Genomic DNA, 27371 nt, shown 5'->3' with positions numbered 1-27371 from the left:
GAAGCTACAAAGTTTCGTACGTTCATACATTGATGAATACTTTACTGTGTCCTTACATTTTTATGTCATCTTAAGAAAGTTTCAAGATAAAAATTGCTATTACTATTAATGAAACATAAGAAATAGATAAATTTTTCAATAATGTCAGTTTCGGTATTTTCGTGGATAAACCAAGAAAATTTATCACGTTGTTCCATTTAATTTCTTAATCGCAGTACCGAGTAAATATGATATATAAAAATGTAAAGAATGCTCAAAGTAAAATATTCCTTATAATATTTGTTAAATGAAACACATCCCTACTCTTATATTCTATTTCTTCAGTCATGTTCTCAGAAATATGAAATTCTATGAATATCCGAAGTCTTGTAATGTGATTAAATTTATATAAATTTAGTTTGTGAAGATATACATACAATTCTTGCACGTTTCGTATAATGAGATCTATTTTTTCGTGAAAATATCAAGATTAACCTGGTTTTCTATCGATGCTCACTGTCGGCCAGGTACAAGTTACATTTTATGGCGTTCTTGCTATAACTACCACATACTACCGTCACCGATGTGTCGTACCTTCTTTGAATGCGTAACTTATCGTCGCTGGTATAGAATTTTTTCTTCAACCGATAGAACCGTGGTTCTATTGCCACGAATGTAGAATACGCTCACGATAAAGGAAATTCAGGTGGTTGAATACCAAAGTACAGATTGGAAACTTTGATCGTCGAACGATAGTGCATTGTCATTGTTGTGCCAAATAAATAAAATTTCTTCATCCTATGTAATTTTATAAGAACAGGAGTATATTAGATAATGGAAAAATATATTCTTTTGCAACTTTTTTAGACAATAAATGTTCTGAATAATAACTGTTTTATCCAATTTCGGAAATTCAGCGTGTTCCTAATTTCTTCATCCTATGTAATTTTATAAGAACAGGAGTATATTAGATAATGGAAAAATATATTCTTTTGCAACTTTTTTAGACAATAAATGTTCTGAATAATAACTGTTTTATCCAATTTCGGAAATTCAGCGTGTTCCTAATTTCTTCATCCTATGTAATTTTATAAGAACAGGAGTATATTAGATAATGGAAAAATATATTCTTTTACATCTTTTTTAGACAATAAATGTTCTGAATAATAATTATTTTATCCAATTTCGGAAATTCAGCGTGTTCCTAATTTCTTCATCTTATGTAATTTTATAAGAACAGGAGTATATTAGATAATGGAAAAATATATTCTTTTGCATCTTTTTTAGACAATAAATTTTCTGAATAATAATTATTTTATCCAATTTCGGAAATTCAGCGTGTTCCTAATTTCTTCATCCTATGTAATTTTATAAGAACAGGAGTATATTAGATAATGGAAAAATATATTCTTTTGCAACTTTTTTAGATAATAAATTTTCTGAATAATAATTGTTTTATCCAATTTCAGAAATTCAGCGTGTTCCTAATTTCTTCATCCTATGTAATTTTATAAGAACAGGAGTATATTAGATAATGGAAAAATATATTCTTTTGCATCTTTTTTAGACAATAAATTTTCTAAATAATAATTATTTTATCCAATTTCGGAAATTCAGCGTGTTCCTTTAGAAAAATACATATCTTTATATAAAATTATATAAGATTATGTATTATTTAATATTACGTAAGATAAGATATAATATTTCACGTTGTTAAATATTTTACATAAAAATCACCATGTACAACAGAAATAATAATAAATACGAATAGTAATAAGAAATAATTTTGTGAAAAAGCTGTAATATTCTCCGTTAACGATGATTTCCTTCTTCTTTTGTGGTTTGCAAATAACGTGAACTTAAACTTCGCAAGTATTCCACGATGATTTACATCTCCGGTAAATATTGTTCGCTATCCTAGACGTTGTGGTAATATCTTGGAAAGGAAATGATAGTAAGCGACCAAAGGAATGGAACAGGTGGTTTTTTATTCAACTTTCGCACGCGACTATTCGCCGCGGATACAACTGCCTATGAAAAGTAACTGCCATTACTGCAGGTGCACGAAGCTGGCATTGGACATCATGGCCATTGCCAAGCGATCGTTATGAGAGCTTAGTTGAGATTACACCGTTATCAGCAGTCGCGCTTTTGACATCGGGCTAAACCACAAAAACCACAATATTACCTTTTATCGTGCAATGCGGAAGACTTTCAATACGTGGAAGAAAGTTTCCTTGCATTTCTTTTTTTCCTTTTTTTTTTTTTTTTGTTCCTTTCTCTGGTTGGAACGCAACAAGGTTAGAACTCTTCTTCGTTATAAAGGATCATTTACCGGAAGAAACTGGGTGCGATGAAGAATAATGACATCGTTGTTCGAAAAGGGAGCGATAGAAGGGGCAACGGAGTTGGCAACGCACTCGTACTTGAAACGAGATCTCAAGTAATTACGTAGAAAATAAGAAGCGACAAAACACTGGGCCGAGGAAGACCTGGAAGACATTTTACGTAATTGTGGATAATACGGGAGCATGATCAAAAAGAGTTTAATTCTAGACGACGAACCCTTGTATTCTCTTGGTCCTTTTTTTCAATTTTCTAACAAATCTGCTTTTTTTCAGCCAGAAGGATAATGAAGTTCCTCGAATTCAGAGCATTCGTTATTCATAATCTTCGTGCGGTTTAAAATAATATTTCTATAAAATGGTAGTTCTAGGATCACTCAATACTCTGTGTTTTCAATCTAGTTGTAGATTCTTTCACAGCGATAGAACGCTATCCTATATTCATCCCGCTTTTCATTAATCTGAATTTCTCTGCATTCAATCCTCTTCCTTTTAATTCTTTACGCTTTACTAATGAACATTTCTGTCGATTCTTATTATTAACTATTTCTCGTTGGAAGAAACCGAGCCGTCGGATTATTAGCGCTTGCAATAGAGAAATATTTCGTAGACAATAAAGCTATGTATACAATAGGAAAAGTTCTCAGAAAACATAGAAATATATACAGAAGCAATATACGAGGCAGAGTCTGAGAAAGTTGCGAATGAAAAATAAAAAGACCGTGTCATTTTTATAATTCGAAGTAAAATACTCGTATTGCCATTCCCAAGGAGAAATAATTTTCTACATTGATTATTCGTACCTGTAGCGTATCTTATATTTTCGAAAATCGTTTTACATCTTATCATTTAATAATTAAATATTTTTATTATTTTTTACGTGTTTATCCGGTTTTTAAAAATACAATTCCATTTTCCTCTCAGGCTTTGCCCTCGTAACGAATGTAATTATAGCCTGCAGTTTAAAACTGCCTGACTGACAGGCCCGGAATTATTTTTACCAGTTGCCCTGTACATCGAACATTCCTTGCTTCGTGGTGAAAAATGAAGAAACAATCCAGCGAGACGACTGTTAGCACAGGACGTGCTCCGAGTGAACGCATGAGAAATCGTATCAGCTACCGTACACGAAAACGAAATAAAAACCTCAGCTATTTCAGTCTCTTCATAAAAGATTAAAGAAAGATGAAGCGACGGGAGGGACACTGATTCAGCATTTAATGAAGATTTAGCAAGCGTTTCGTCTCGACGTGGCAACGTAACGTTCAATTTTAAAATGAGCATGTATAAAACAAAGTTATGCTTTATGGTTATACGGTTGCAGGCTGCAAATAAGTTTTTTCATATCTATTTGCAACAATTTGAAATTATATAATGTTAAACCATTCCGGAGAGTGGATATTTTTTTTCCCCGTCAAGGAGATCATACGAATGATACCTATGCAAGAGATTATAGGTCATGTATCATACATGCAAATTATTCTTATGCTCGTCGTTATAAAAAGAAATACCCACTTGGATATAATGTAATATCAGATGTGAAACATATCAGGATATTATGAAGAAAGATTTAAAAAAATCGCAGTATACTCCGGCTATAATTCTCCATATGTTCCGTTATGTTTTATGCACGATTATTCGATGAATTAAATTTTCAACGGAAAGGTGAACTATTTTTATAAGAAAGTTGTTGTAGTTTAAAAACGATATAAATATATAAATTGAAAATACATAAAAAAATTAATTATTCTTGTTCATTGCTGTAATTTATTTAAAGTCACCAAAGTAGCAATTTAAACAATTTCACGAAGTTGTTACTTTTAACGATAAATAATAACAAAGAAAATAATAAATAGAGAATATACGCTGGAAACACGTGCTTGCATGTTTCAATGTTGCGGAAATATCTCACTTTACAAATGCCAAAAATATAGGAAAATACATTCCTGTCTCAAAACCTATCAGCGTGCGACTTATAACAAATTTATTGTATCCGCAGACGCGGTAGAAAAATATACAATAAAATATACTAAAAGCTTCCGTAAAATTATGTAGGGGAAATATCTTGAAATTTACAACGAACGAACGCTATCGACGTTTCCTGTTTCAATATTCATTTACGCATATCGTTGCGCATCGCGTAACTTGAAGCATCCGCTACGAACCTGCACTGTTCACCGATACTTCCTAATAAATAACAGAACATTCAATCGTAGCAACGAATACGAACAGCGTCCCGGACGTATCCTGGACATAACGATTACTAAATTTTCTTTAATGTCTTTAGACGTGGATGACGCTACGCGCTCCGCTCGAATTCCTCGATGATTTGAAAAAGAAAAAAAGGGGGAAAGATTAAACGAATAGGTAAGGTAATTTATTAACAGCTATAAAGCGTTAATTAAGACAGTCCGGTGGCAACATTTAGCTGATGTTTGGAGAGAATTCCGGAACGATCGTGAAGCTACGAGCGAGAGTGTGGTCGTCAGTGTGTCCGCGATAAGAGTTGTCAGAGTGGTTCCGAGCGATCAGTACCGAAGACGGTCCACTTCACGTCTCGCTCGAGAGACTTCCTCTCTCGAAGGCTGCCGAGTAAATAAAGAGTTCAATGGGCCGCGTGGTCGTTTCGGAATGACAAGAAAATACCTTGAATTCCATCGTTACGTTCTTCCTTCTTCGCCATCTTGATCGTTTCTCTTTGCACGCGCTGTCTTATTTCCTTTTTTTCTCTTTTGTTAGAGGAACAGCGACACGGAGCAGCAGCAGCAGCAGCAGCAGCAATGGCAGCGGAGGATCGGACGAGGAAGGAGGAAGACGATTGGTGAAACTGATTGTTCTGGTCGTATCCGGAGGTCGAATAACATCCTTAGATCAGCCAGGACGCATTGTGCCACGGATGAAGTGAACGCGCAAAGTGTTCATCGAACGTGGAATTCGCTTCGGAAATGAGATCCGAAACTCGTTTTCAAGTTCGCGGAAAAATTTAATTCTACGTTTCAGCTGAACGCCGACGATACTTGGGAGAGTTAGCCTTGGATGGAACGATCGAAATTTTACAGAAGGTAAGGAGAAAAGTAATTATTAGTTCGTATTAAGCAGACCAACTTACTTATTGCGTCTTTGATGGTGTTTCATGAAGCATGCGATAGGCTACAGAGAATAAACGAAAGACTTTTTTATTCGAATCTTGAACAATTCTTAATACATCTACGGATTTTTGAAAAATCATTAATTAATTATGTTACACTTCACATTTCTCTTAAGGTGGTGCCTATAATATTATATACGATTTATGTATGGTTTATTTTAAATAATCATTTATTACGTACAATTTATACACTTTACATTTTTACTGCTATTAGGTCGTCCGAAAAGTTTCTTTCGTTTTATAAGGAAATAATGGATGCACATTTTCCGTTTTATATTATTTTATCGAATTAAGTATGATCCATTTTGTTTTATCAAGATAAAGATCACAACGTTGGACAGATTAGGTTTCATGTTTGTATAAAGATGCATCGTTGTAAAAGACGTGTCTGTACAAGAAAGACACTTTTCGGATAATCTAATATTTTAAATAATCGTTCAGTTGTCGTGTACCTGTATGAATATTGGTACATTATTTTCAAATACAATTAATTAAATACAATTCATTTGAAACAGCGATCTACAGGTTTATACTATCGAATTTGTTGCTTAAATAATTCCTGCAGGAATTTTAATATAAATCTTTGTTATTTATATATTCCACTCGTAAAGAATTCCAGTAAATACGATCAGCAAACATAAATTCCTCGCACTAACGGGTTGATTAAGATTGAAATATATGCGCGTGCGTTGGAAAATATCTTTCGGCAAAAGGATCTCGTTCACATTTCCTTCCAAAAGGAAATATTAAACGTATGATAAGTTAATAAGAAAATTTCTCGATTGAAGCAAAAGCACGTCAAAACAAATTCACCGGTGTACAAAACGTCGGCTACATATGACACGCGCGTACAGCTTTTTCAATGTACAGTTAGGTATTTCTGACAGGAACTCATATTTTTTTCTTCTTATCATAACAGCCTCGCAAATCACGCTGTGGGAAGCATGTTAAGAACGAAATCTCAAGTTGCTCTTGTACCCCGATGTTAATCATAATAATTTTTAATCGTAAAAAGTAAAATACGGTGCTCGATCCTGACCACACGCAACGACTGGGCTTTATTCCCTGAACTTGTTAAGACGGTGACATGTTATGTATTTTCCTGCAAGGCAGCTTTACCCTGTTGGCGTCCTTGTAAAGGAATTAAAATATCACTGAATATCACGCAGCGTTACGTGCCGAAACAAATAAAAAAATATTCAAGTTTGTTTTCTCGCGTGTGATAAGCAACGCACTTGTAGCTTATACATTATGAAACGATTCATTTTTAAATATTGCGCTACATACGCGATTCAAACCATGTTCGAAATATCAACCCTCTTTCATAGCGCGATAAAATAGCAACGAATTTAGAATGCACCTTTATTCTCAAGATTTCCTACATGCAAAAGATATATGATATTTAAGCTGACGATACGTACGACATGTACAATGATATTTAAGACGTAATTAAATTTTCCAGCACTGTTAAAAGATTAACATTGAACTTAAACCATAGGAAAGAATCGATTAAAAAATGCACGTGTCTGAAGCGAAGTATCTCTCTAGCTGTAATTCACGTGTGCTCATGTTAGCAAGCAGCCAGGTAATTTCAGTAAAGCATTTTAACAATCGAACCTGCTATCTTCTCCTTTGTCGATTTTCTTTCTCCCTTCAGCGATTCCAATAATCCACACAATAGGAGAGCACTCGCGATGCATTCCAATTACACCGGCGAACGTATTCCATGAGCATTCTCTATTAACTAGCGATGTAGTAGCTAATAGAGGCGAAAATGGTATCGGGTATCGTTAACAATAACAGTATCTAGCCAGTAATCTATGCAGCGGAACGTTATCGTTTGGGAAGGATCGTTGAAAGGCGGTTGAAGCGAGAGCGCAAATTGGCGAGCTCGTGCCAAGCGTCGAGACACCCTCGAATCCGGTGCTAAGATCTTTCGATTAATTCGTCGCCGACGTCTGTCGTTTCCCAGAAACCCGCGAGAAGAGGCGTTGCTCTTATACGCGCTATTGCTTGCCACTCGCGAGTCTCACGAACGACCACGTTCTTCTTAATTCACCGGAAGGTGTTTCAACTTTAATCCGAAGAGTGCCATTAGGATTGACTAAACGCTTGGCACAGACCAACCGTAAAGTTCCAAGTGCAAAGTCTACTATAACCATCCCCTATCTCCGAGTCTTTCGAGTTCTTCGTCCAACCAAGCTGCCACTCTTACTAACCCCGAAGAAAAAGAATCCATCCCCGTCTTCTTTGTTACCAACGAATATCGAGGCCTTAGGCAGACAGCGGAATCTTCCAGATAACAAGAAGACGCTTTCGCTGGGTGCATCGAAGGATCGCGGAAACGGAAGCTCGGCGACATTCGCTTCAAATGTAGAGTCGCGTCAGATATCGTGTACGTGTGTAGATGTATACGTATATACGTGTGCCGCGTGCATACATACAAGGACGTACTTGTATCTGATACTTGCGCGTTAATGGTCTCAAGGAGATGCAGTTTCGTCTTTGGTGCTTCACGTGTACCGACACTCGTCGAACGTATTTATTGAATAACGTAGTAATCGTTTTACTTGTTTCGTAAATATACAGTGGCCATGAAAAGTATTCCCCAGGATACGGGTTTTTATGGATCACGGCTGAAGGTGCGAAAATGTACAGATTGCATGTAATATGGAAAAAAGGATGAAATATTTAGATTACAGTGTTTGTTAGGACATTTATTTCGTGAAATAGTTTTCCGCGTGGACTCCACCTTTTTAGTCGTGTTTATAGAAATATGAATTTGCATAAATATCCGCGGTCTAGTATTTGCATATACTCTTGTTTTCCACTGAAGTATGACGAAAATCGAACAGAACAAAAATGCGATGAAGGCTTCGTTTTTTGGGAGAATCAAGTTATCTTTTCGTTGGGTTCTATATTTTCTTTTCAACCACATCAAATTGTTTACAGCAATATGAAACTACTGCTAAATGATATAAAATTTGATATGTAAATGTTATAATAAGTGCAAGTCTGTGCAAATCGTTTTTGTAGCCACTGCATTAGAAAGAATTATAGAAAAGAATATGCATTTTCTGTGATACAACTTCGAGTTTGGTTTTTCTCCAAAATTATATTGTACGATACGGTTCATCTTAATTTGTAGAAACACGTAGGTTTGTCTGAATATAGTAAGATTTGTTTCAAGATCTAGCAGAAAATGTTTGCAACTTGCACAGATTCTACTACATGTAGAGAAATAATGATGGTAAATACTACACAAAATGATACGAGGTAAGCACACTTAATTGCAAACGTGATAAGGAAGTAGTAGGACGAGATGATAAAATCACTTTCATAAGATAAAACAAACAAGAATAATATAATTTTTGGACGTGTTACACTTTACATAGATATGAAAATGATAAAAGTAAGTAGTAGGGTTTTTAGAATACAATCTGAAATGATAGTTCTTTACAAAAATTTAGAAAATACAAATTTTGTTGAATAATGTTTTATAAAATTCATATAAAATTACATATAAGGAAATATTTTTCAAATGAGAATAAAATGAATTAACCATACAAATAAATAATACTATCTTATGTATTATATTATAAATATAAATATATATAATATTAAATATGGTATATTATATATTAAAAATATAAAATTTTATTAAAAACAAAGTAAATAAACAACAAAGAACATTATATCGTATGCTTGTTGATATCTTGGTAAATATATACATTTTTTAAAGAAATGCGATAATTAAATATCAATGGTCAAGGTTTCTATGTAATGTACACAGTAAATTTATTCTGCTGATGTCGTTTACGCAGAATTCCTATCGGCCAGTACACAAATACAGATGCTCGACATATAGATACGTGTATCGACAATAATGAAAGAGCAGGTGAACAGGAATTTCTTTTTCCCGGAACGTGACATAGGGTTCGAAATGCGACTGTATACTGTATACGAAGGTAAACGGGTTGCAAACACCACTTCAGCTGAACTTATAACTAAAACGTCGATGAATTATTCAAGGAGACACTCAACTGAATAATTGATACACATGAGAAGTCAATGGGTGCATATACATATGTATCTATGTAGTATGCATACGTATGCTCGCGGTTCACTTTGCAAGCCAACGAAAGTATGCTTTCTGAACGTTTAGCAGCTGCACAACATGTAAATTGCTCAATTTTATCCCCAATTAATTCTATGGCTTGACGCGTCTCTCGAAGCAATGAGGAGAAAATTACTGCACGAGACACATGATTTTGAATTATGTTTTCGTTATGTTCAATTTCGATTTGAAACTGTTATGTTCGTTTTATATTTTTATACATCGTACGTTTGAAATAATGACAAAATTAATGGTGCTTTCGCCGTTTCATTTTCATTCTATTTTTTTTTATAATTTAGTAATAAATATATCTCTTCTTTAATGTTTGTATTTTCCTATCTCTGACAGCCTAATTACGATAAATCAATTGCCGCTAATGCAACTATTATCACTTTTTTTTATCTCAATAATTTTATTCTTGTATTACATAGGCATTGCACATATACACCTGATATTGGCATTTATTTTTACTGTGCATCAAATTTTTGTATCTTCCTATGTTTTAATTCATCAAATGACACAATTAATTAAAAGAAAATATATATAATATTATAAACACTATATATATATATAATGATATATTTTTTGTACAGGACGAACAAGATAAATATATCATACAGAAACGTTGATTATTTCTGTAGAATTTTTATCATAGATTATTGATCGTAAATATTAACAGTAAAAGATACTTAAATTCCCAAAATTCCGTCCTAAATACTGCAAAGTTCTGCTCTCGCTATAGCTGAACTCCACAAAATTGAAATTAGGGGATCCACGATCCTGAGGCTGCTGGGACATTGCTGATGATAAGCATTCTGTGGTTTCGTGGAATTTCAATATTGAGCTGTCATTAATTGCAGCGATGAATCTCTGCGGTATCGTCAAATTTCATGGCATTTGACGAGATCGCATTGTTTATACCAGGAAAGGAACTTCGGTAGTGGGTTTATGTTCATACATTTGTAGATATACATATTGCACGATATATTAAATGTAACCGATGAATTCTTAGCTCATTAAAGAGAGTAAAATCTTTTTCTCCCACTTGTAAAGAATATATTAAGACTTGAAACATTATTCCATAAAAATAAAAATAAAAATGAAAATCTATAGAAATAATTTGCATTAATAGATACCAGAAATATAAATTCGTAGTACAAACGAAGTAAACTAGATTTATGGTTTCGCGTAATTCGATATCGAGAACAAAATATCATTGAAGGCTTTGTATCAAAGAAAATCGCTTTTGAAAATTTATCAACTATATCTACGTGAATTCGCCTAATTTTCTAGACCAAATATGTAATATATTGAAATAGTAAATTGACATTATTATATAAAATAAATTGATTATATAGTACTACACTCACGTGAATATTATTCAAATATTGGAACAGTATGCAACATGTATTAAATCTCTATTACAATGTACTTCAATTAAAATATTTCTTTTAATGCACACCTTCAAAGCAGGTCATTATAAAGTAATAATTTGAACGAGTACAAGCAAAAACAAAATTAATAATCATTGGTTAATACCGATTGAGGAATACCTGTAGCTACTAATTTCAATATACCGATGCCGGTTATTTGAATTATATTATTCAAGTTAGTATACATAATTCATCGCGCGTTCATGATACCTGCTAGCTAGGGCCTATATTATGCGTAAATTTCGTAGCTGGCTGTTCGCTGTACACGTATTGTGCACTGCTGAATTGCCGTTGACCCTTCCATCCTGTGTACACGAATTTTTCTTTTTTTTTTTTGCCAGGAGATCGTCAGGAGATCAAATCAACCACCGTGTGTAATTAAACAGCGATGCTCTGAATAATGATTCGCTGTTTCCTCTTCCTCTTTGATAAATAATGGCGAACGAGTTTGTGTACCGGTGCGTTTCCCTGTGGCCAAAGATATTTCCTTGTGGCCAAAAGTTTTCGAAAAATCGGCCATTCGCCGAGCGTAATTTTATGCTAATACCGTGAACGCTTTCTTCCACGTATAATTGAAAATTAAGATTAATCATTTATTATTACCGTGTTAAAAATGACTCGAAGCGTTGAGATATTTTAAGTAATATTTCACATGCATCACGGGGAATTTTAAAAAGCGGGCGGCCGCATTAATTTGAATTTTAAGAAGGCGAGCAAAACGCCAGGTAGGTACGAGGAAGGAAGTTGAAACTCTTCCGGAGAAGAACGTAAAGGTTGAGTAGTAAACTATAAAATAGTTGAGACCGTGTTACTATTTTTAAAGATTCTTCTATCTGTCCTCAAAATCTTTGGAACAGATATTTAAATGATTTAAAAAGTTACGTTCTATTATTTAGATCGTAGTACCTTGTTCCTTCGTGAATATTACTTTCATTTGTGTGTGTGCTACGATTGTACAATGTAACTACTCAAACTGCTAATCATTGTACGTATGTATATCGAACGTACATTATAAATCATTTTTGCTGTGATTCGAATGCTACTTCAACAACAATGCTAATCGTAATAAAAATTTCTTGCAAATTTGCTTGAACGTGACACTGCAACCATGCAAGTTTATTAGATATCTGTTGTCTTGATTTGATCTTCATCGATGTTTCATCACCTTATTCAGGAAGATCATGCCTTTCAAGGAGAAGCTATGCATCCGCAGAACAGGAAAAAATATATTCCTTAAGTGTAGTTTCTTTATTCTATCTACTACAGGTTGAAATAAAGCCAGATTCAATGTTTTACACGGAAAAGAGAAGCTTGGAGGAGCGGAGAATGAGATAAACGGCGCTTCAGCTTTAAACGACGACAGAAGTTCTAGTTTCCACCTGAAACCTGCGGCGGTTGTTCGCCAGAAGCGGAGAGGATCGGTCACGTACAATACCTCGGACCAGATCCCTAGTGAGCGGGCACTTTCGTCGATCTATTAGTCGCTCAATTACCCAAAATACTCCGAGATACGCGCGTTGGATACAAAGTCCTCTGGCAGTATTCGATACACTTCCGGCATCGTAGTCGATAACAGGGATTCAGGAGTTGCCCATTGCTTGCGATCGAACGATTGGATACGTCTTATTGTCGTCGATGAACTTTTAGTTAATTGATTTTTTTCAACAAACGTCCTATTTGTTCCTAGTAGAGAAAGATGAGATGGAAGTGCAGATTACGAATTGTGCAAGAGAGAAATGATAATATTTCTAAGAAATTAATTTGAATTGTTGCAATTGAAAAATCAAGTTAAATAATTTCATTTTAGTAATTAAAACATTATTTAAGGAACATGATCTTTGTTCTCTTATAACACTATTGTTTTTTATTATTTCAGCAGACTCGATTATTTAAACTTTAACAAGTATCTTTATGCAATCACGAGGTTTTTAGGAAGCTTTTCCTTACCGGAACATTAATGAAGAAAGCAGAGTAAAAGTTATTCAACTTGAACAAACACAATTAGCAACAGAGCAGTGACTTTTGTTATTACATCTCCTTTTCAATTCAATGCTGTTTACAAACCACTTAAACAATTTTCTCCTTTTATCTTGAACATCCCATAACAGTGAAATATGCGAGGCGTTTCGCAGTAATATATTCCTTCACGTTACATTTAATCAACGGAAAATATTTTCTTAATTCAAATTATCTTAATTAAAATTTCTAGTTTGTATCTTTTATACGCTTCGGATCTACCTACGTTAAACACGATATCAGTAACATTTGTCAATGACACAACGATACTTGCAAGTCACGAGAACCCACATATTGCATTCTCACGTCTGCAAGACCATCTAAACCTGCTTCGGAACTGGTAAATGGAAAATCAAAGGTAACGAGACCAAATCAGTGCATGTAACTTTCTCCTCAAGAAAAAGTCAATGCCCTCTTATTAACAATGCGAGAATACCGGAAGCGACATCGGTCCGATACTTGTGACTACATCTGGAATCTTAACCGAAGGGAACACACGTCAATAAAACAAAATCGGATTGATCGAACAATCAAAGATATACGTAAAATACTGGCTAATAGATCGAAGATCAAAATTACCATTGGAGAACAAAATCCTCATATGAAAAAATAATATTAATATCGATATGGACATACGGAATAGAACTTAATAAAAATAGCATTGCCATTTTACAGAGAGGCCAATCAAAAATATTCCGTTCAATGATCAATGCACCGTGGTATGTATCGAATCAAACTCTCCACGATGACCTCGGCATCCCCTTCATAGTAAACACTATCCAAAAAAGAGTATAAAGCGTCATAGCAAACTAGAAACGCACTCCAACCCTCTCGTGCAACTACCGCTGCAACAGCAAGACTTTCGAAGATTAAAAAGCCTCTGGTCAATCGAGTCCAGGCGAGGAAAAAGAGGTCTTTTCACTGGAAGAAGCTAGAATGCTATGATCCTAATTACTCGGGACTTATATCATTATATCAGCTAAAAAGATTGGCTTTTATATATATATATATAAGGAAGCAAACATTTTATAGTTCAAGGAAGCAATTAATCATAATTATTACGCGTTTAATCAAAATATTACACGTTTGCTGGAAGTTAGCGCACGATATCGTCTCAGTGCTCTTAATGACAAATGCAGTTTAGTGGAAGACTGTTTCCTGTGAGAGTAAAGCTTGGATAGTACAGTATTAGCCGACCTATTACCCTAAACGTCCTCGAAACACGTGTACAGTGCGAAATCCTTTGGGCTGCGTCTGATACGCCTGCAGCTTTAAAGTCAATAACTAAAGGAGTTCTACTACCGCTTTGTTATCCTTTAGCACCACGTTCCAAACTTTCTTCACGACTAGACAAATTTCCATTGAAATATATTTTGTATTTACTGCAGAATAATCAAGAATCGTCTTCACTGACTTATTGAATTTATCAGGTTTATGCGTTTACCTGTGTGCATGTATGAAACAATTAGCTAGTTTCATCACTAAGTATGTTTGTTACATACAAATGTTACGATTGTTGTGCCTCGTCTTATCAAATCCTGTATTTCGTATTTGTATGGAAATGAAATATTTTAGGGTATTTTTATAGTTGTGAGAAAGTATATATAAAGTTACATTCGTCGTTTATAAATCAGTCCTCTACATATATACAGTGTTCGCTTATATTTATAAATTGTGAATTTGTAACGTTAATCTTGTTAGTTCATTCCTACTTTGTTTCCTATAATAGTTGAAATTGTTATATTGCAAAGAATGAGTTCGAAAAATTAATTTACATAAAATTTTAGTGTTTCTCGTATTATTTGCCATTATTAAATATTGAACTTTTTAAAAATTGCACGAAAACGAGCAGCATGTCTTTATCGTATCATTGTTGAAAATAACAGTATGTGTACTCATTTTCTAACATAGACAATATGTACTCACAGCATTTTTATAAGCTTTAAAATTTGAATATATTGAATACTCTATAATATACATGTAATCAACTGTAATTATAACGTTTACCTTCGAAATGATATTTCAGTTCTTTAGTAGACATTTTACAGCAAATAATAATAGTCTGTTCTATTATGAAGCAGATAATAATTATATGCAATCGATCATAGTGGATAAGGCAGAAATGTTATAATTTCTAATAAAAATACCCTTAAGTCTTCGAAACTAGCAGAAGAAAGTAATAAGACAGTGTATTATGGTGATTTGAACCTCCTAAAGCTGAAAAATTTACATTCCAAATAGAAAAAATATGCACCACTAAAAAGTCATAATAAAACATATACATGTTCTTCTAATAGATCACATATCTTTTTAAAATGCAATGTAACTTTGGCTTTGGTTGAAAATTGCAATTACAGTTTAAATTGGCGTTTAAGTTAAATAAATTCATTTTCTCTCCATATTATTAAAAGTAATCAGTTTTAGTAGTCTCAAACAATTATCTGCTTTTTTAAACACAATATGCTATTATTATGTGGTTTTAATAGTTAATAGAAATGCCATTCAATAAACTCTTTTTCAATTAAGTTGTACGAACGTCACATCTATATTTTTCATTTAACATTTGTGATACGTATATAATAACATTCATTTGCACAAAATATTTAAGATATTATCAATGCTGTATATGTTAGACTTTGTCAACAGAAATTATATTCATCAGAGAATTGCTTCGCGTTTAGTAATTTGAATGTTTCTCACCTACAGATTATAGCATTCTGGTAGAGCAAATTTGATAGCAAGAATGAAAAAGTCACGATGATGAAGACCGGGTGATGTAACTCAGCTTGCGCTTGTTGTTAAGAGACCTTCTTCATTTCCTGATTCATATCTCTTGCCCACCAACCATTTCTTAAAGTCATCCAGAACGTCAGACATCTCGTTGCATATCCCGATGGTTTTCGCGATGAAGATGATAAATACGGTCAAGCAATTTTTGTTTTCAAGCGTATAACTGCTGTAATCGCATCCTGATGAATTCATTACTAATGTGAGCCTCAAGATATTTGCCTGCATAAAGTACACCATTCTGGTGCTTTAATTAGTGGAATGATTTTTGTAATTTTATCATACATGTGTATAATCGTACACGAATAGTCTTGCGTGTGTTTAGATCTATTCTCCACTTTCTCTGTCAAACAAAATTTTACTTTAATTACCAACAATTTTTCGAATATACGAACTTGATATACGTATAAAGAATATATACTCTTTTTCGATAATCATCGAATTGCAAATAATCAGTTATCGTGCATTCAAAATGTATCTTATCCCTTAACGAGAAAATTAGAATCTGCAATATCAATCTCATACAAAATATAATGTTATCCAATATATTTATCATCCACTATAAATATTCATGAATCTCTATGCAAAATGATATTGCACGTTTCAAAATGCAGGTGCAAATACGTACAAATAAAATTGCTACGTAAGACACTGACTGACAATACTTTTCGAAATATTGTCGAGCGATATACTTGTACATCTATACAAGTCGATTTGAACGGTGAACATCAATTAATTAATATCGAATACTTAATTTTCATAACGTTTGATATTAAAAGTATCGTATTATCGAACGATGTGTGAAACATAAATCGGTTTTAGCCGAATAATTATTCAATCGATCGTATCGATTTTCCGTGCTACCATCGGAACGTAGATTGGGTTAATTGATCCAAGACATCGTCATCCACCGTGAGATCGGGTCCTTGGTAATCTGATAAGCGCGTACTAGAGGATAAGCTGACTCCCGAAGGAGGATCACGTCGATACGTGGAAGCTGTTCTTCACGCAAGGGAATCGTGTCCTGGTCGCTCATCGACGACGATCAGACTTCCTTAATGCTGTTCCTGGTTCTCGGAGAGAACAGCTGTACCATTGGTGAGATTTTTGCACAACTTACAGAGACGTGTCAACGACCGGACGATTGCAGTCCAATCCCTCACGGTATAACAGGTCTCCGACTCGCAGCTTTTGCCTCTGCTCTTCGTGCTTCCTTCGTTGCGTGTCCGAGGAACTTGTGTCTCGCACGTTGATCCTTTGCTGTCCAATTAGAGATTCCAATTCATTATAGCACAATCCACTGTTACGGTTTTCGCGTTAGTTTCTGCCTTGGAAAATCGATAACGGGCCGCATTTGTCTCTCTATTTTAACAATCGTTCTTTTGCTATACGTATATTTATATAATGGTATTCTCCGATATGGGTTCATTATATCTCTACAGTAATAAAATATCGAGACACTAAAAATATCGAGTGGCTGCCATTTGAATTTTTCTACTTATTGGAAGAACAAAAGGAGACACGTAATTCTGCTATATTTTCTTCCTTTCCAATATACGAATTGAAAGTCTTGCAATGCTTTACAATTATAAAATAATTTGAATAAGAGGAATGTATTATTCCTTTACGGATTCAAAGTACTATTTTTATTAAAATGCTATTATGAATTAGAACGTTATTAATTGGCACAGTTATAAAATTACGGAAGTATCTTAATATCATTTATAATGTTTGGCGTACATTATTGCAAGTTTTCCACAATTCAACGATACCAGTGAATGAATTTAAAAGCAGTTCTTTGTCACTGCTACGTAAGTACATCTGATTTTCAAAAGTAAAGATATTAAGAGAATACAAAAGGAAAGTTAAAGTTCTAATGAAACTGCACGCGTTCTTATCTTCCACCTTGTTATATTATTTTTCTAGACGATTTTACGCTTCTTATATTAGTCATTGCTTTTTCTATATTAGCATTTTACACTTTTACATTACATTTAACATTTACGCTTTACGTTTTTTACAATGTATACGAGCAAGATTTTACAGTATGACGGTTTAATCGTGGAACATTATTTCATACGTGTAAGATACTACACACTAAAGTATCGTCGTGTTAGTATGAAAATCAAGGCTGCTCCAGATAATCGGGGATGTAATGAAGATTGACGATCCGATAGCAGATAATGACGAAAGCGTTGTACGTGCAGAGATATTATGTGCAAGGGTGTAATGTCTGAAGAAAATGTCAAGATCATTATCCGCGAGATAAGCATTGTGAATTCTTACGAATTATCATACTTCGTTAAGAAGCGGATTCATTAACCGCGATATCTGATTTAAGAGGTACATTAATTGCAATAAAATCAGGTGTGACATCCTAACGACGGTTTTAATCATTATTTATGGCTATGGTTCTATCGCAAGTATGTTGTTAACTGTACATATTTTTATTACAGAACTGTTATTATGTCTGTGTGTGTACGCGCGCGTGTCCCTCATTATACGTTTCATTTTCGTGAATCCTTTAGAATGCCATATCGCGTGAAAGTTGCACGTACCTTATTGCTGAAAAATATCTGGACAGTTTCTTATTTTTGCAAGGTGCAATTCAATTAAAAAATTATGAAAAGATCAACGCAACGTGATTCTTCTTTTCATTATTAATAAAACCTATTCATCGTGGAATATTATGAAATAATGTAGTACATTTTAAAAAATTAATACAGCGGATTTTTACGCAATTCCATATTTTTGCGAAGAAAGCTAAAGGGATGGAATCTACTGTAATTTGTTTTGTCTACTGAAAATTACGACGAGTACTGCCGTCTTGTATATTTATATATTTATTTTTGTATATTATTAAATTTATTTATTAACTACTATTATACAATATTAAATTAATTAAATTTATCATAAATGCGTAAAAAAATCCATAACAGATATGTAACAGTAAAATTAGCATTTATAGTGCATTAAATTAGCATTATAGCTCTTATAAAACAATTCTCTCCTTCGAACAAATAAAGTTCTTCTGACTTGGTAAAGATATTACCGCAGTCATAATACAAATGGCAGGAAGGTATGACAAAGGATAAATACGCGATTGAGCAATTAATTTTCTATCCTTTAATCTAAATTGAAACGTCCGAAGAAGAATTGGTGAGATTAAAACAATGTGATCGGCACGCAACTCGCGCGCTTACGTTTCCATTAAACTCGCGAGTACACTGTGGAAAGTAATTTGTCCGTGGCACGTGAACTGACTGAAATTACACGAATGGATGAGACAGGAATGCTCCGTAAGGTGCGAAAAGACAACACGGTGGCAAAATAGATACGTTTTGTTATATTCTGTTCGTCCTAATTGCCAGTCCGTGCAAATCGCGCTAAAAATATCGTGTCGTCTGACGAACGAGGAAACACGCAAAGACATCTAATTAGCTGGAACGTTTGTCACACTTTCAGCAAGTTTTAATAGGGCCCTCCCACCCGAGACGAATTACTTTCCTCACGACCGGAAACATCGCGATATTTTTATGTGTCTTTGCGACAGTCGGTTGGAATTTCTCGCGTTAATTCCGTACGAAAGTCTATTTGTTTATCGAAAGAACGTAAGGTAATTTCCAAGCCGTCCTCCTCGCCGCTATCTCTCGCGTTCGTTTATTTACCTTGACGAGAAGCAGTTCCTCGTTACTAATTAATTAACCAATTAAAATTCAACGAAAGACCGTCTGTATCTTCTTGAGAAACTTCTAGAGCGAAATATTAATTCCTATATTTTCGCAGACCAAGTACATACGGCCAGCCAAAGAATTAATTATCGATACTTCGATATTAATTGTCTAATTAAGAATACCAGTCTTCTTCCACGGATAAATAAGTATCTTTTTTGGTTCTGTTCTTAAAAAAGTATTGTTCCTCCTACTGTGATCCAGTCGAAAAGTTTCGTCGGAAAGAAGCTTATTTTTTTCATTGAATGGGAGCATCTATAATTATCGTCGATATTCCATTGCTATTTGATTTTGCAATTACTCGTGTCAGTTATATCGAATAATCGTGGAATCGATGGCCAAGAGGGAAAAGTTTATTTTAAATCTCACACTCTGCGTCTGAACAGTAACGATGTAGACGATACACGTTCTTTGAATTCGACACGCGTGTACATTAAATTAATTTTCTTCACGAACTGTTCGTCGCTTCAATTACGGAGTATTACACGGCCATTGCGATTGAATATAAACGAACTCGACTAGCGTTTATGAAAAATAAACGGGCAAAAAGATTCGCGCTTGGTCGCGCATCGATGTAAGTTGCCAGGTTTAAAAAGTGTCTACGCTAATTAAGCGGCCGAGAGCACGATTCGAAGATCGGTCGAAATCACGGTAGCTGGCAACAATCTCCGACCGGCACTCCTGTTTAATCGACAGTAGTGACGTTTATGGAAGCCTCTTGCTTTGCATAATTGCCGCTTATGCACGTTCAACGATGGTGCAAGAGAAGAGAGGGAGAGAGAAAGGGCGTCTTTGGTTGCCGGATGGGGTTGTTGGATGGTTGGCTACGTGTTTGTGTATTTCTGCGATGTGCCGAGTACTTACCACGTACTTGCTGCTCAGAATGGCAACACTAATGGTACCTCGACAATGCAACGAGCTGCAAACAGGACTCCTGTCTTTATGGGGTTGCTATACTCCCCTTTACCTACCTCACCTCTTTCCTTTTCCGTTTCGTTTACCTTTTATTTTTCATTTTTTGTCATGTATTATACGTGCCTGCCACGCACAAGAACAAAACCACAAAGAGACAGAAATACAATATAAAACCGGACACAGTTGTAACATCGCCGCGTAAGGAATACGATAAACTACCTTAAAAGAAACAAACGTATACTTCAAAATATAATCCATCCAGACCCAACAGCGTCGCTAATGATCTCTCAGTCGATGCGACGTAAAACGTGCAAGAAGAAGAGATTTTTTTTTTTTATAAATATCTTTGTATACGGCGAGTATAGGGCGTGTCTACGAGAATCGAGTACAAAGTTCGAGCAATCACGTTCGGCTTTCTTAATGCTAAGAACTCGTCAAAGAAGTAACGGTGTTCGATTTAAAACAAATTTCGTACAGGTTTGCGGGACACATCAGAAACTTATGACGCGTGTGCACGATTTATTCGCATAGCGGATCTTTACGACGAGTAATATCCTACACGCGCTTGTGCCCTTTCCGTGTGTCGGTGCAATTTGTCCTGAATGATGGCGATGCACTATTGCAATATCACCAAGGACAACTTACGACTCTCTTTTTTCCTCCCTTGTTTCTTTTCTCATCCGGAATGCGTCATTGCAGCTTGTGTCAATCATACGTAGGTAAACACGTATGTACGTAGAAAGCAGATGTGGAGAACTTTTTTTTATTTATCTTTGGCGTTCGTTACGTAAGAGATTTTCGCGTTGTTAAATAATTGCGTAACAAGGAAGTGGAAAATACATTGCGTATTGTATTCTGAATATTTAAGGTGTAAAAATACTATCTTAGGTCTAATATAAATTATAATTATAAATATAATATAGACAGAATTTTATCTGAGGTATCTAATATAAATATAATGTAGTGTTATTATGGTTATTGAGTACGTTTGAGCGATGTAAAACGAGCGATATGAAAAGTGTTGGCTATGCTATTCTGATTCTTAACTTTACGATCAATATATACGTATAAACTACTTTATATTATAATTATAAATATAATTAATAGAATTAATAGAATTAATTTGATCTAAGGTATCTAATATAAATATAATGTAGTGTTATTATAGTTATTGAGTACGTTTGAGCGATGTAAAACGAGCGATATGAAAAGTGTTGGCTCTGTTATTCTGTTTCTTAACTTTACGATCAATATATACGTATAAACTGCTTTATATTATAATTATAAATATAATATAAATAGACCTAATATAAATTATAATTTATTATACCATAGAATTAATTTTATCTAATATAAATATAATATAGTGTTATTATGGTTATTGAGTACGTTTGAGCTATGTAAAACGAGCGATATGAAAAGTGTTGGCTATGTTATTCTGTTTCTTAACTTTACGATCAATATATACGTATAAACTACTTTATATTATAATTATAAATATAATTAATAGAATTAATAGAATTAATTTTATCTAAGGTATCTAATATAAATATAATGTAGTGTTATTATGGTTATTGAGTACGTTTGAGCGATGTAAGACAAGCGATATGAAAAGTGTTGGCTATGTTATTCTGTTTCTTAATTTTACGATCAATATATACGTATAAACTACTTTATATTATAATTATAAATATAATATAAATAGACCTAATATAAATTATAATTTATTATACCATAGAATTAATTTGATCTAAGGTATCTAATATACAGTAGCGGACAAAAGTTTAAGACGATGATTTGTAAACCGGATTACAAACATCTTATACGCATATTGTTCTTCTATTCGGTTTGTCTCTTTGGAATAACGTAGCTGTATGTTTGACCTTCGTAACCTCAGACAGTCAGTTGTTAAATACAAACAATGTAGGAGTTACAACAGTTAGTTACCGCCTAGCACTTGGAAACAGTGGACATTAGTTTAAGACGATCTGTGTAAAACGTGAGTACGAGTACAGTTTTTGAACATTTTGATTCTGGAATGTCAAAATCATTGTTTAGTGTACCTTTTATTGCTTAAAATTCATTTAGGTAGGAACAGACTATGGGTAAATCAAAGAATTTACTTGAAAACGAAAGGGAACAAATCGTAAGGCTGCGAAAGCAAAGTAAAACCTTCACCGAAATAGCAAATATAGTGAACAGGTCAGAAACAGCTTGTAAACAAGCTTGGTATAAATGTTTAAAGACAGGCATGTATTGCGATCAACCGAAAAACGGAAGACCACGGAAAACAACACCGAAAATGGATCGCCGGATTCATCGATTGAGCGAAAAGGATCGTTTTCGTAGTGCAAATAATATTGCTGCGGAGATAAACTATGAAAACGATACACAAATTAGTGCTAGAACTGTTAGGAGAAGATTAGAAGACTTTAACTTAAGAGGACGAAAACCCCAAAAGAAACCACTGCTGAGTTCTAGGAATCGAAAAAGACGACTTGCATTTGCTAAAGCTCATAAGCATTGGACAAGTGAAGATTGGCAAAAGGTATTGTTTTCTGACGAATCGAAATTCAATCGCGTCTGTTCTGACGGGATACGGTACGTTAGACGTCGAATTGGCGAAAGTTTGAAAACACAGTGCGTTTTAAAAACTCTTAAACATGGTGGTGGCAACGTTATGGTGTGGGCGTGTTTTTCTCGAAGCGGCCCTGGTCCGATATGTCGTATCAATGGAATTATGGACCGTTTTCAATACAAGGACATACTCAAGAACACAATGTTACCTTTTGCACGCAACAATATGAGTGATGATTTTATTTTTCAAAATGATAATGATCCGAAGCACACGGCTCGGGTTGTGAAACAGTTTTTTCAAGAAGAAAATATCACCGTGCTGCCGTGGCCGTCGCAATCACCAGACATTAACCCAATCGAGAATTTGTGAAGCATCATAAAAAAGACAGTACAAGGTTATAAACCGAAAAATTTAAATGAACTTTACTCTACGATTGAAACAGCCTGGAATAATATTACGGTAGATTAATATAAAAAATTAATAGATTCTATGCCAAGAAGATGTACCGAAGGGATAAGAAATAACGGATATTGAACAAAATATTGAATTTAAACAAAAATTGTGTATATTTTTTAACCAAAAATTAATATTTTTTGTATAGTCTTAAACTTTTGACCGACGAAATATTATACAGATTTCGTTCCTTTTTTATAACTTAGCTATTGAGCAAAATATCAAAATGAAATTTTTTTTCTAAGTGTACAAACAAATGTACAATTAGTTAATACCAAAAGTAGAACACCGTATTTATATTTTTTATGGAAAGTAAATCAATTATTTATTTCTTCCATTTCGTCTTAAACTTTTGTCCGCTACTGTAAATATAATGTAGTGTTATTATAGTTATTGAGTACGTTTGAGCGATGTAAAACGAGCGATATGAAAAGTGTTGGCTATGTTATTCTGTTTCTTAACTTTACGATCAATATATACGTATATTTGGTGAATAATTCATCAAACGCTTCGCTAAAATTGTTTCATACGCCGATGTATATATATAACTGTAAATGTGAGTTACAGTGGAAAACTGGGAAATGAAGTGCACTAACCTGTTCTGCAGATTCGGTGATAAAAGAGTGGCAATATTGTATGCTGAAGTGCGCTCTAGGCTCTCGGGCGAGGAAGCTGAATTGAGCGTGCTGAGGTTCACAGGTTGCATACGAGATGCGCCTTAACGCGTGCGCCATTTGCACGCACTGAAAAAATGAAAAATAAAGTCGATAATTGTTTATACTTTCAAATCAGTTTGTATTTTCTCACATGTTTGTGCTACAGTTTTGTTTTAGAGCAGATTAAGTACACGCGTTCTTGTAAGAGCAAAAGAGAACAATCTTTCTCTAAACACTTTTTAATTTCAAAACAATAATAGTTTTTTATTCCTAGGTTTAATTTCATTTCTAAGTATAATCAATCATTAATGTTTAAAAGTAATGATAATCACATACTGCTATTTTGGATTTCGATGTGCTCTATGTAAACGAGTGTATCTTTCATGATTTTGAAAGAACCTAGCAACGTGTGACTTTTATATTACCTTTACGTTAATATTAACAGCTTAATTATAAAGAGTGTACATACACACAGGCGCCTTTTCATTAAAATAAATTACAAAATATGTATGTTGAAGCACGAAATAGGCGCATAGAATAGGCAAATAGAAGCGAAACAGAAACTGAATGCAACAATCGTAGATTCCATTTAGGTTCGTAGCACTTTCTCTTTTGTTACCGAAACAACTTAATCACTTTGATTATAATGAGTCTTATACTATATACATTGCTTACTAAGCAGTTTTATGTTATACATATGCTTAATGATATGCCTTGTGATAGACGATGAGACGTATTGTTAGTTAAATTAATAACGAGACCAGTTGATGTAATTAACTATATTTACAGATATTTTAAAATGTAAAATACAAAGTTAATCGCAAGCGTTGCTCGCTTGATAATATTCGTTATAAGATTGCGCGATACCGCGGTACTGATACTAATTGTTACGCTGATTCGCTAGACTGATTCGTTATACTAATTTGCTTGACTGACTGACTCTTGGAGAACATGGTCATTTATTTACACTGGTCGAGGGGGGTACTGGAAGATTTAAACTTGTCGCCGGTTGTAGGTTGTACGTAGCAGCGAAATTGCCTTATCCAGAGTTTGTTTATTACATTATGTGCGTCGCACAGTGTTAATCCTCTGTAGCAGAACACCTATGTGAGGCATCTTCGTACCGAAACGTCCTAAGACACATATGCCGCTACATCCTAATAAATAATAAATGTTCGTCAACACGAAATCGATATATATATCGAAAAATCGACTGAGCGACGTCCACGTTAAACGCGCTAAGCAATGATGTAGAACAAATATCATGCGAACATTTGCAGAATCGATGGAAGTAAATTTAACGTGAATTTAAAATGTTCGTTTTTCACCCTAAATAAAAGAATTTAACACGCGATGAGAGCACTTATGCAGCAATTGTGAAATTAGAGAGAGGCAGGTATATTTTATCAGCTTTTAAAAGAATCAAACGCCAGTGATTTCGCGTCGAGTCTCGACGAGCTTGGAAAGATCGTAATACCAACAATTTCCTCCGTGTTTACCGCGTGGGATCTGACTATTTGCAAAACGGATGGTAATTGCAAGCTTTCATTTCCTTTTGAATACTAAATAAAAATGTCTACCGAATAATGATACGCTACTTCGAAGGTACGTCAGGTCAGAAGATCAAAGCAGCTTGTTACGTTTCAGTCTGCAGGCACCGGCAACATTTCTCAAGCATAAAGTAGCAACGTCTCTCGCGACATCGTTCTCGCCCGTTATCTTGTGTTATATAGATATTGCGGAGCTCGTTGAATTTCCCTTTGCGATTTTATGCGCTCTTACTAGTTTTCACCGTTTGCTTGCTCCCTCCTTTCCTTTCCATATTTTTTCCTGCATGTTCAAAAACTTAGACACCCTTTTGAAGTGTATCGTAACGTTCTTCAAACGCTAGTTTGTTCGGTGGTCGCGAGTAATGGTAATAAGAAAAGTATACCGTTTCCTGAAAGGAGAGAACTTTTATTTTACGTTCAAAGATGAGATACTTGGAATATTGTTGGGATGGTTCCAATATATACGGTGGATCTCAACTCCTCGCGATAGATTTTACTAATAAGTTTATATAGTCGTAAGTGTTTTAAAGAAGGGTAAAGAATATTATGTGGAAATATCAAATTCGATGTATTCTAACTTTCAAATGATAATAACTTATTTTTAATAATTTATCACGTGTAATAATTTTAGACCCCATGATTACGTTGATTTTCTGTTCGTTTTAATTCTTGTTTCATTTGTACGATGTAATAGAATTTGTCCGTGCAATTGCGTTAGACAATAGTAGTATCATGTATGGGATCATAGGAAAGAAATGCATATAGAATCATACACGTAGAAAAGAAATAATAATTCGATAGTGGATCAACGATAAGTTTGATGATAGACGCGTGAAACGGTCGGTGCGTAGGAAGGGTTGCTCGTCGATAGGCGCTCGATGTCTGAATTATCGAAACTTCGTTACTAGAACGCAAACAGATCTGTTGTTTGTATCATATTATATGTTTCTTGTCTTTATAGCAGCGTTGTTCAAACCTTACAAGTAAACCAGGCTTCTCCCAGCCTCGCGCATTGTCTTCTGTATTAAGAACAAAAAAAAAGAGAAGTGGGAAGTCATATGAGATCTGCTGATCTCATTTTGAACACTCTTTCACCTATAATAATGCTACAAGGAACAACATTATGTACTAGCATCAGCATATTATTTAATTATAATTTATATAATTTCACGATTTAATTATGAATATGTAATAAATATGTATATAAAGAAAAAATATTTTTTTACATATTTAGAAATTTTCATTAAGCATTAAAGAAATAGAACGACTAGAAAGTCGACGTAGAACTGCACGTGTATCAATTAAGTAAGAATTCTTCTTATTAATGTACACTTTTATCTTAAATTTGCATCATTCTGATTAAATCAATGAATGGTAATGACAGTTGTATGAGTTGAGTCTTTGAAGTAGCATGTATACAAAAAATAGCATCCTCATTAAAGTAGATAAGTCATAAATATCACTTAAATGCATCGAAATGTCAAGAGATATCGCAGCTCGTTATAAGCGATAGTAAATCTTCGGCGAGGTCGAACTGATGAGCGTAGGATGAATTAAAGTGAGGCGAACCGAAGCCAAGCACTGATAGAAAATACCCAATACAATTTTATAGAACAGAAAGATACATATTTTTCAATACCTACAAACACGAGTATATATATTC

The 27371-nt window shown here is 34.2% G+C and overlaps 1 protein-coding gene across 5 annotated transcripts in view; it reads right to left on the bottom strand.

The window, feature by feature from the left end:
* The window catches only part of LOC132909768 (EGFR adapter protein-like), a 288420-nt gene that overhangs the window by 58067 nt on the left and 202982 nt on the right, over positions 1-27371 (bottom strand). For all 5 annotated transcript variants that reach the window (XM_060964811.1, XM_060964810.1, XM_060964813.1 and 2 more), the window contains one exon: positions 24099-24245. In XM_060964811.1, coding sequence (XP_060820794.1) covers positions 24099-24245 — 147 coding nt within the window. The remainder of the gene's footprint in view (positions 1-24098; positions 24246-27371) is intronic.

The sequence above is a fragment of the Bombus pascuorum genome, chromosome 8 (assembly GCF_905332965.1).
Source record: "Bombus pascuorum chromosome 8, iyBomPasc1.1, whole genome shotgun sequence".
In the NCBI taxonomy this organism is placed as follows: domain Eukaryota; kingdom Metazoa; phylum Arthropoda; class Insecta; order Hymenoptera; family Apidae; genus Bombus; species Bombus pascuorum.
Note: the sequence above shows the minus strand (reverse complement) of the source record. Positions and strands in the feature narration are given on the sequence as shown.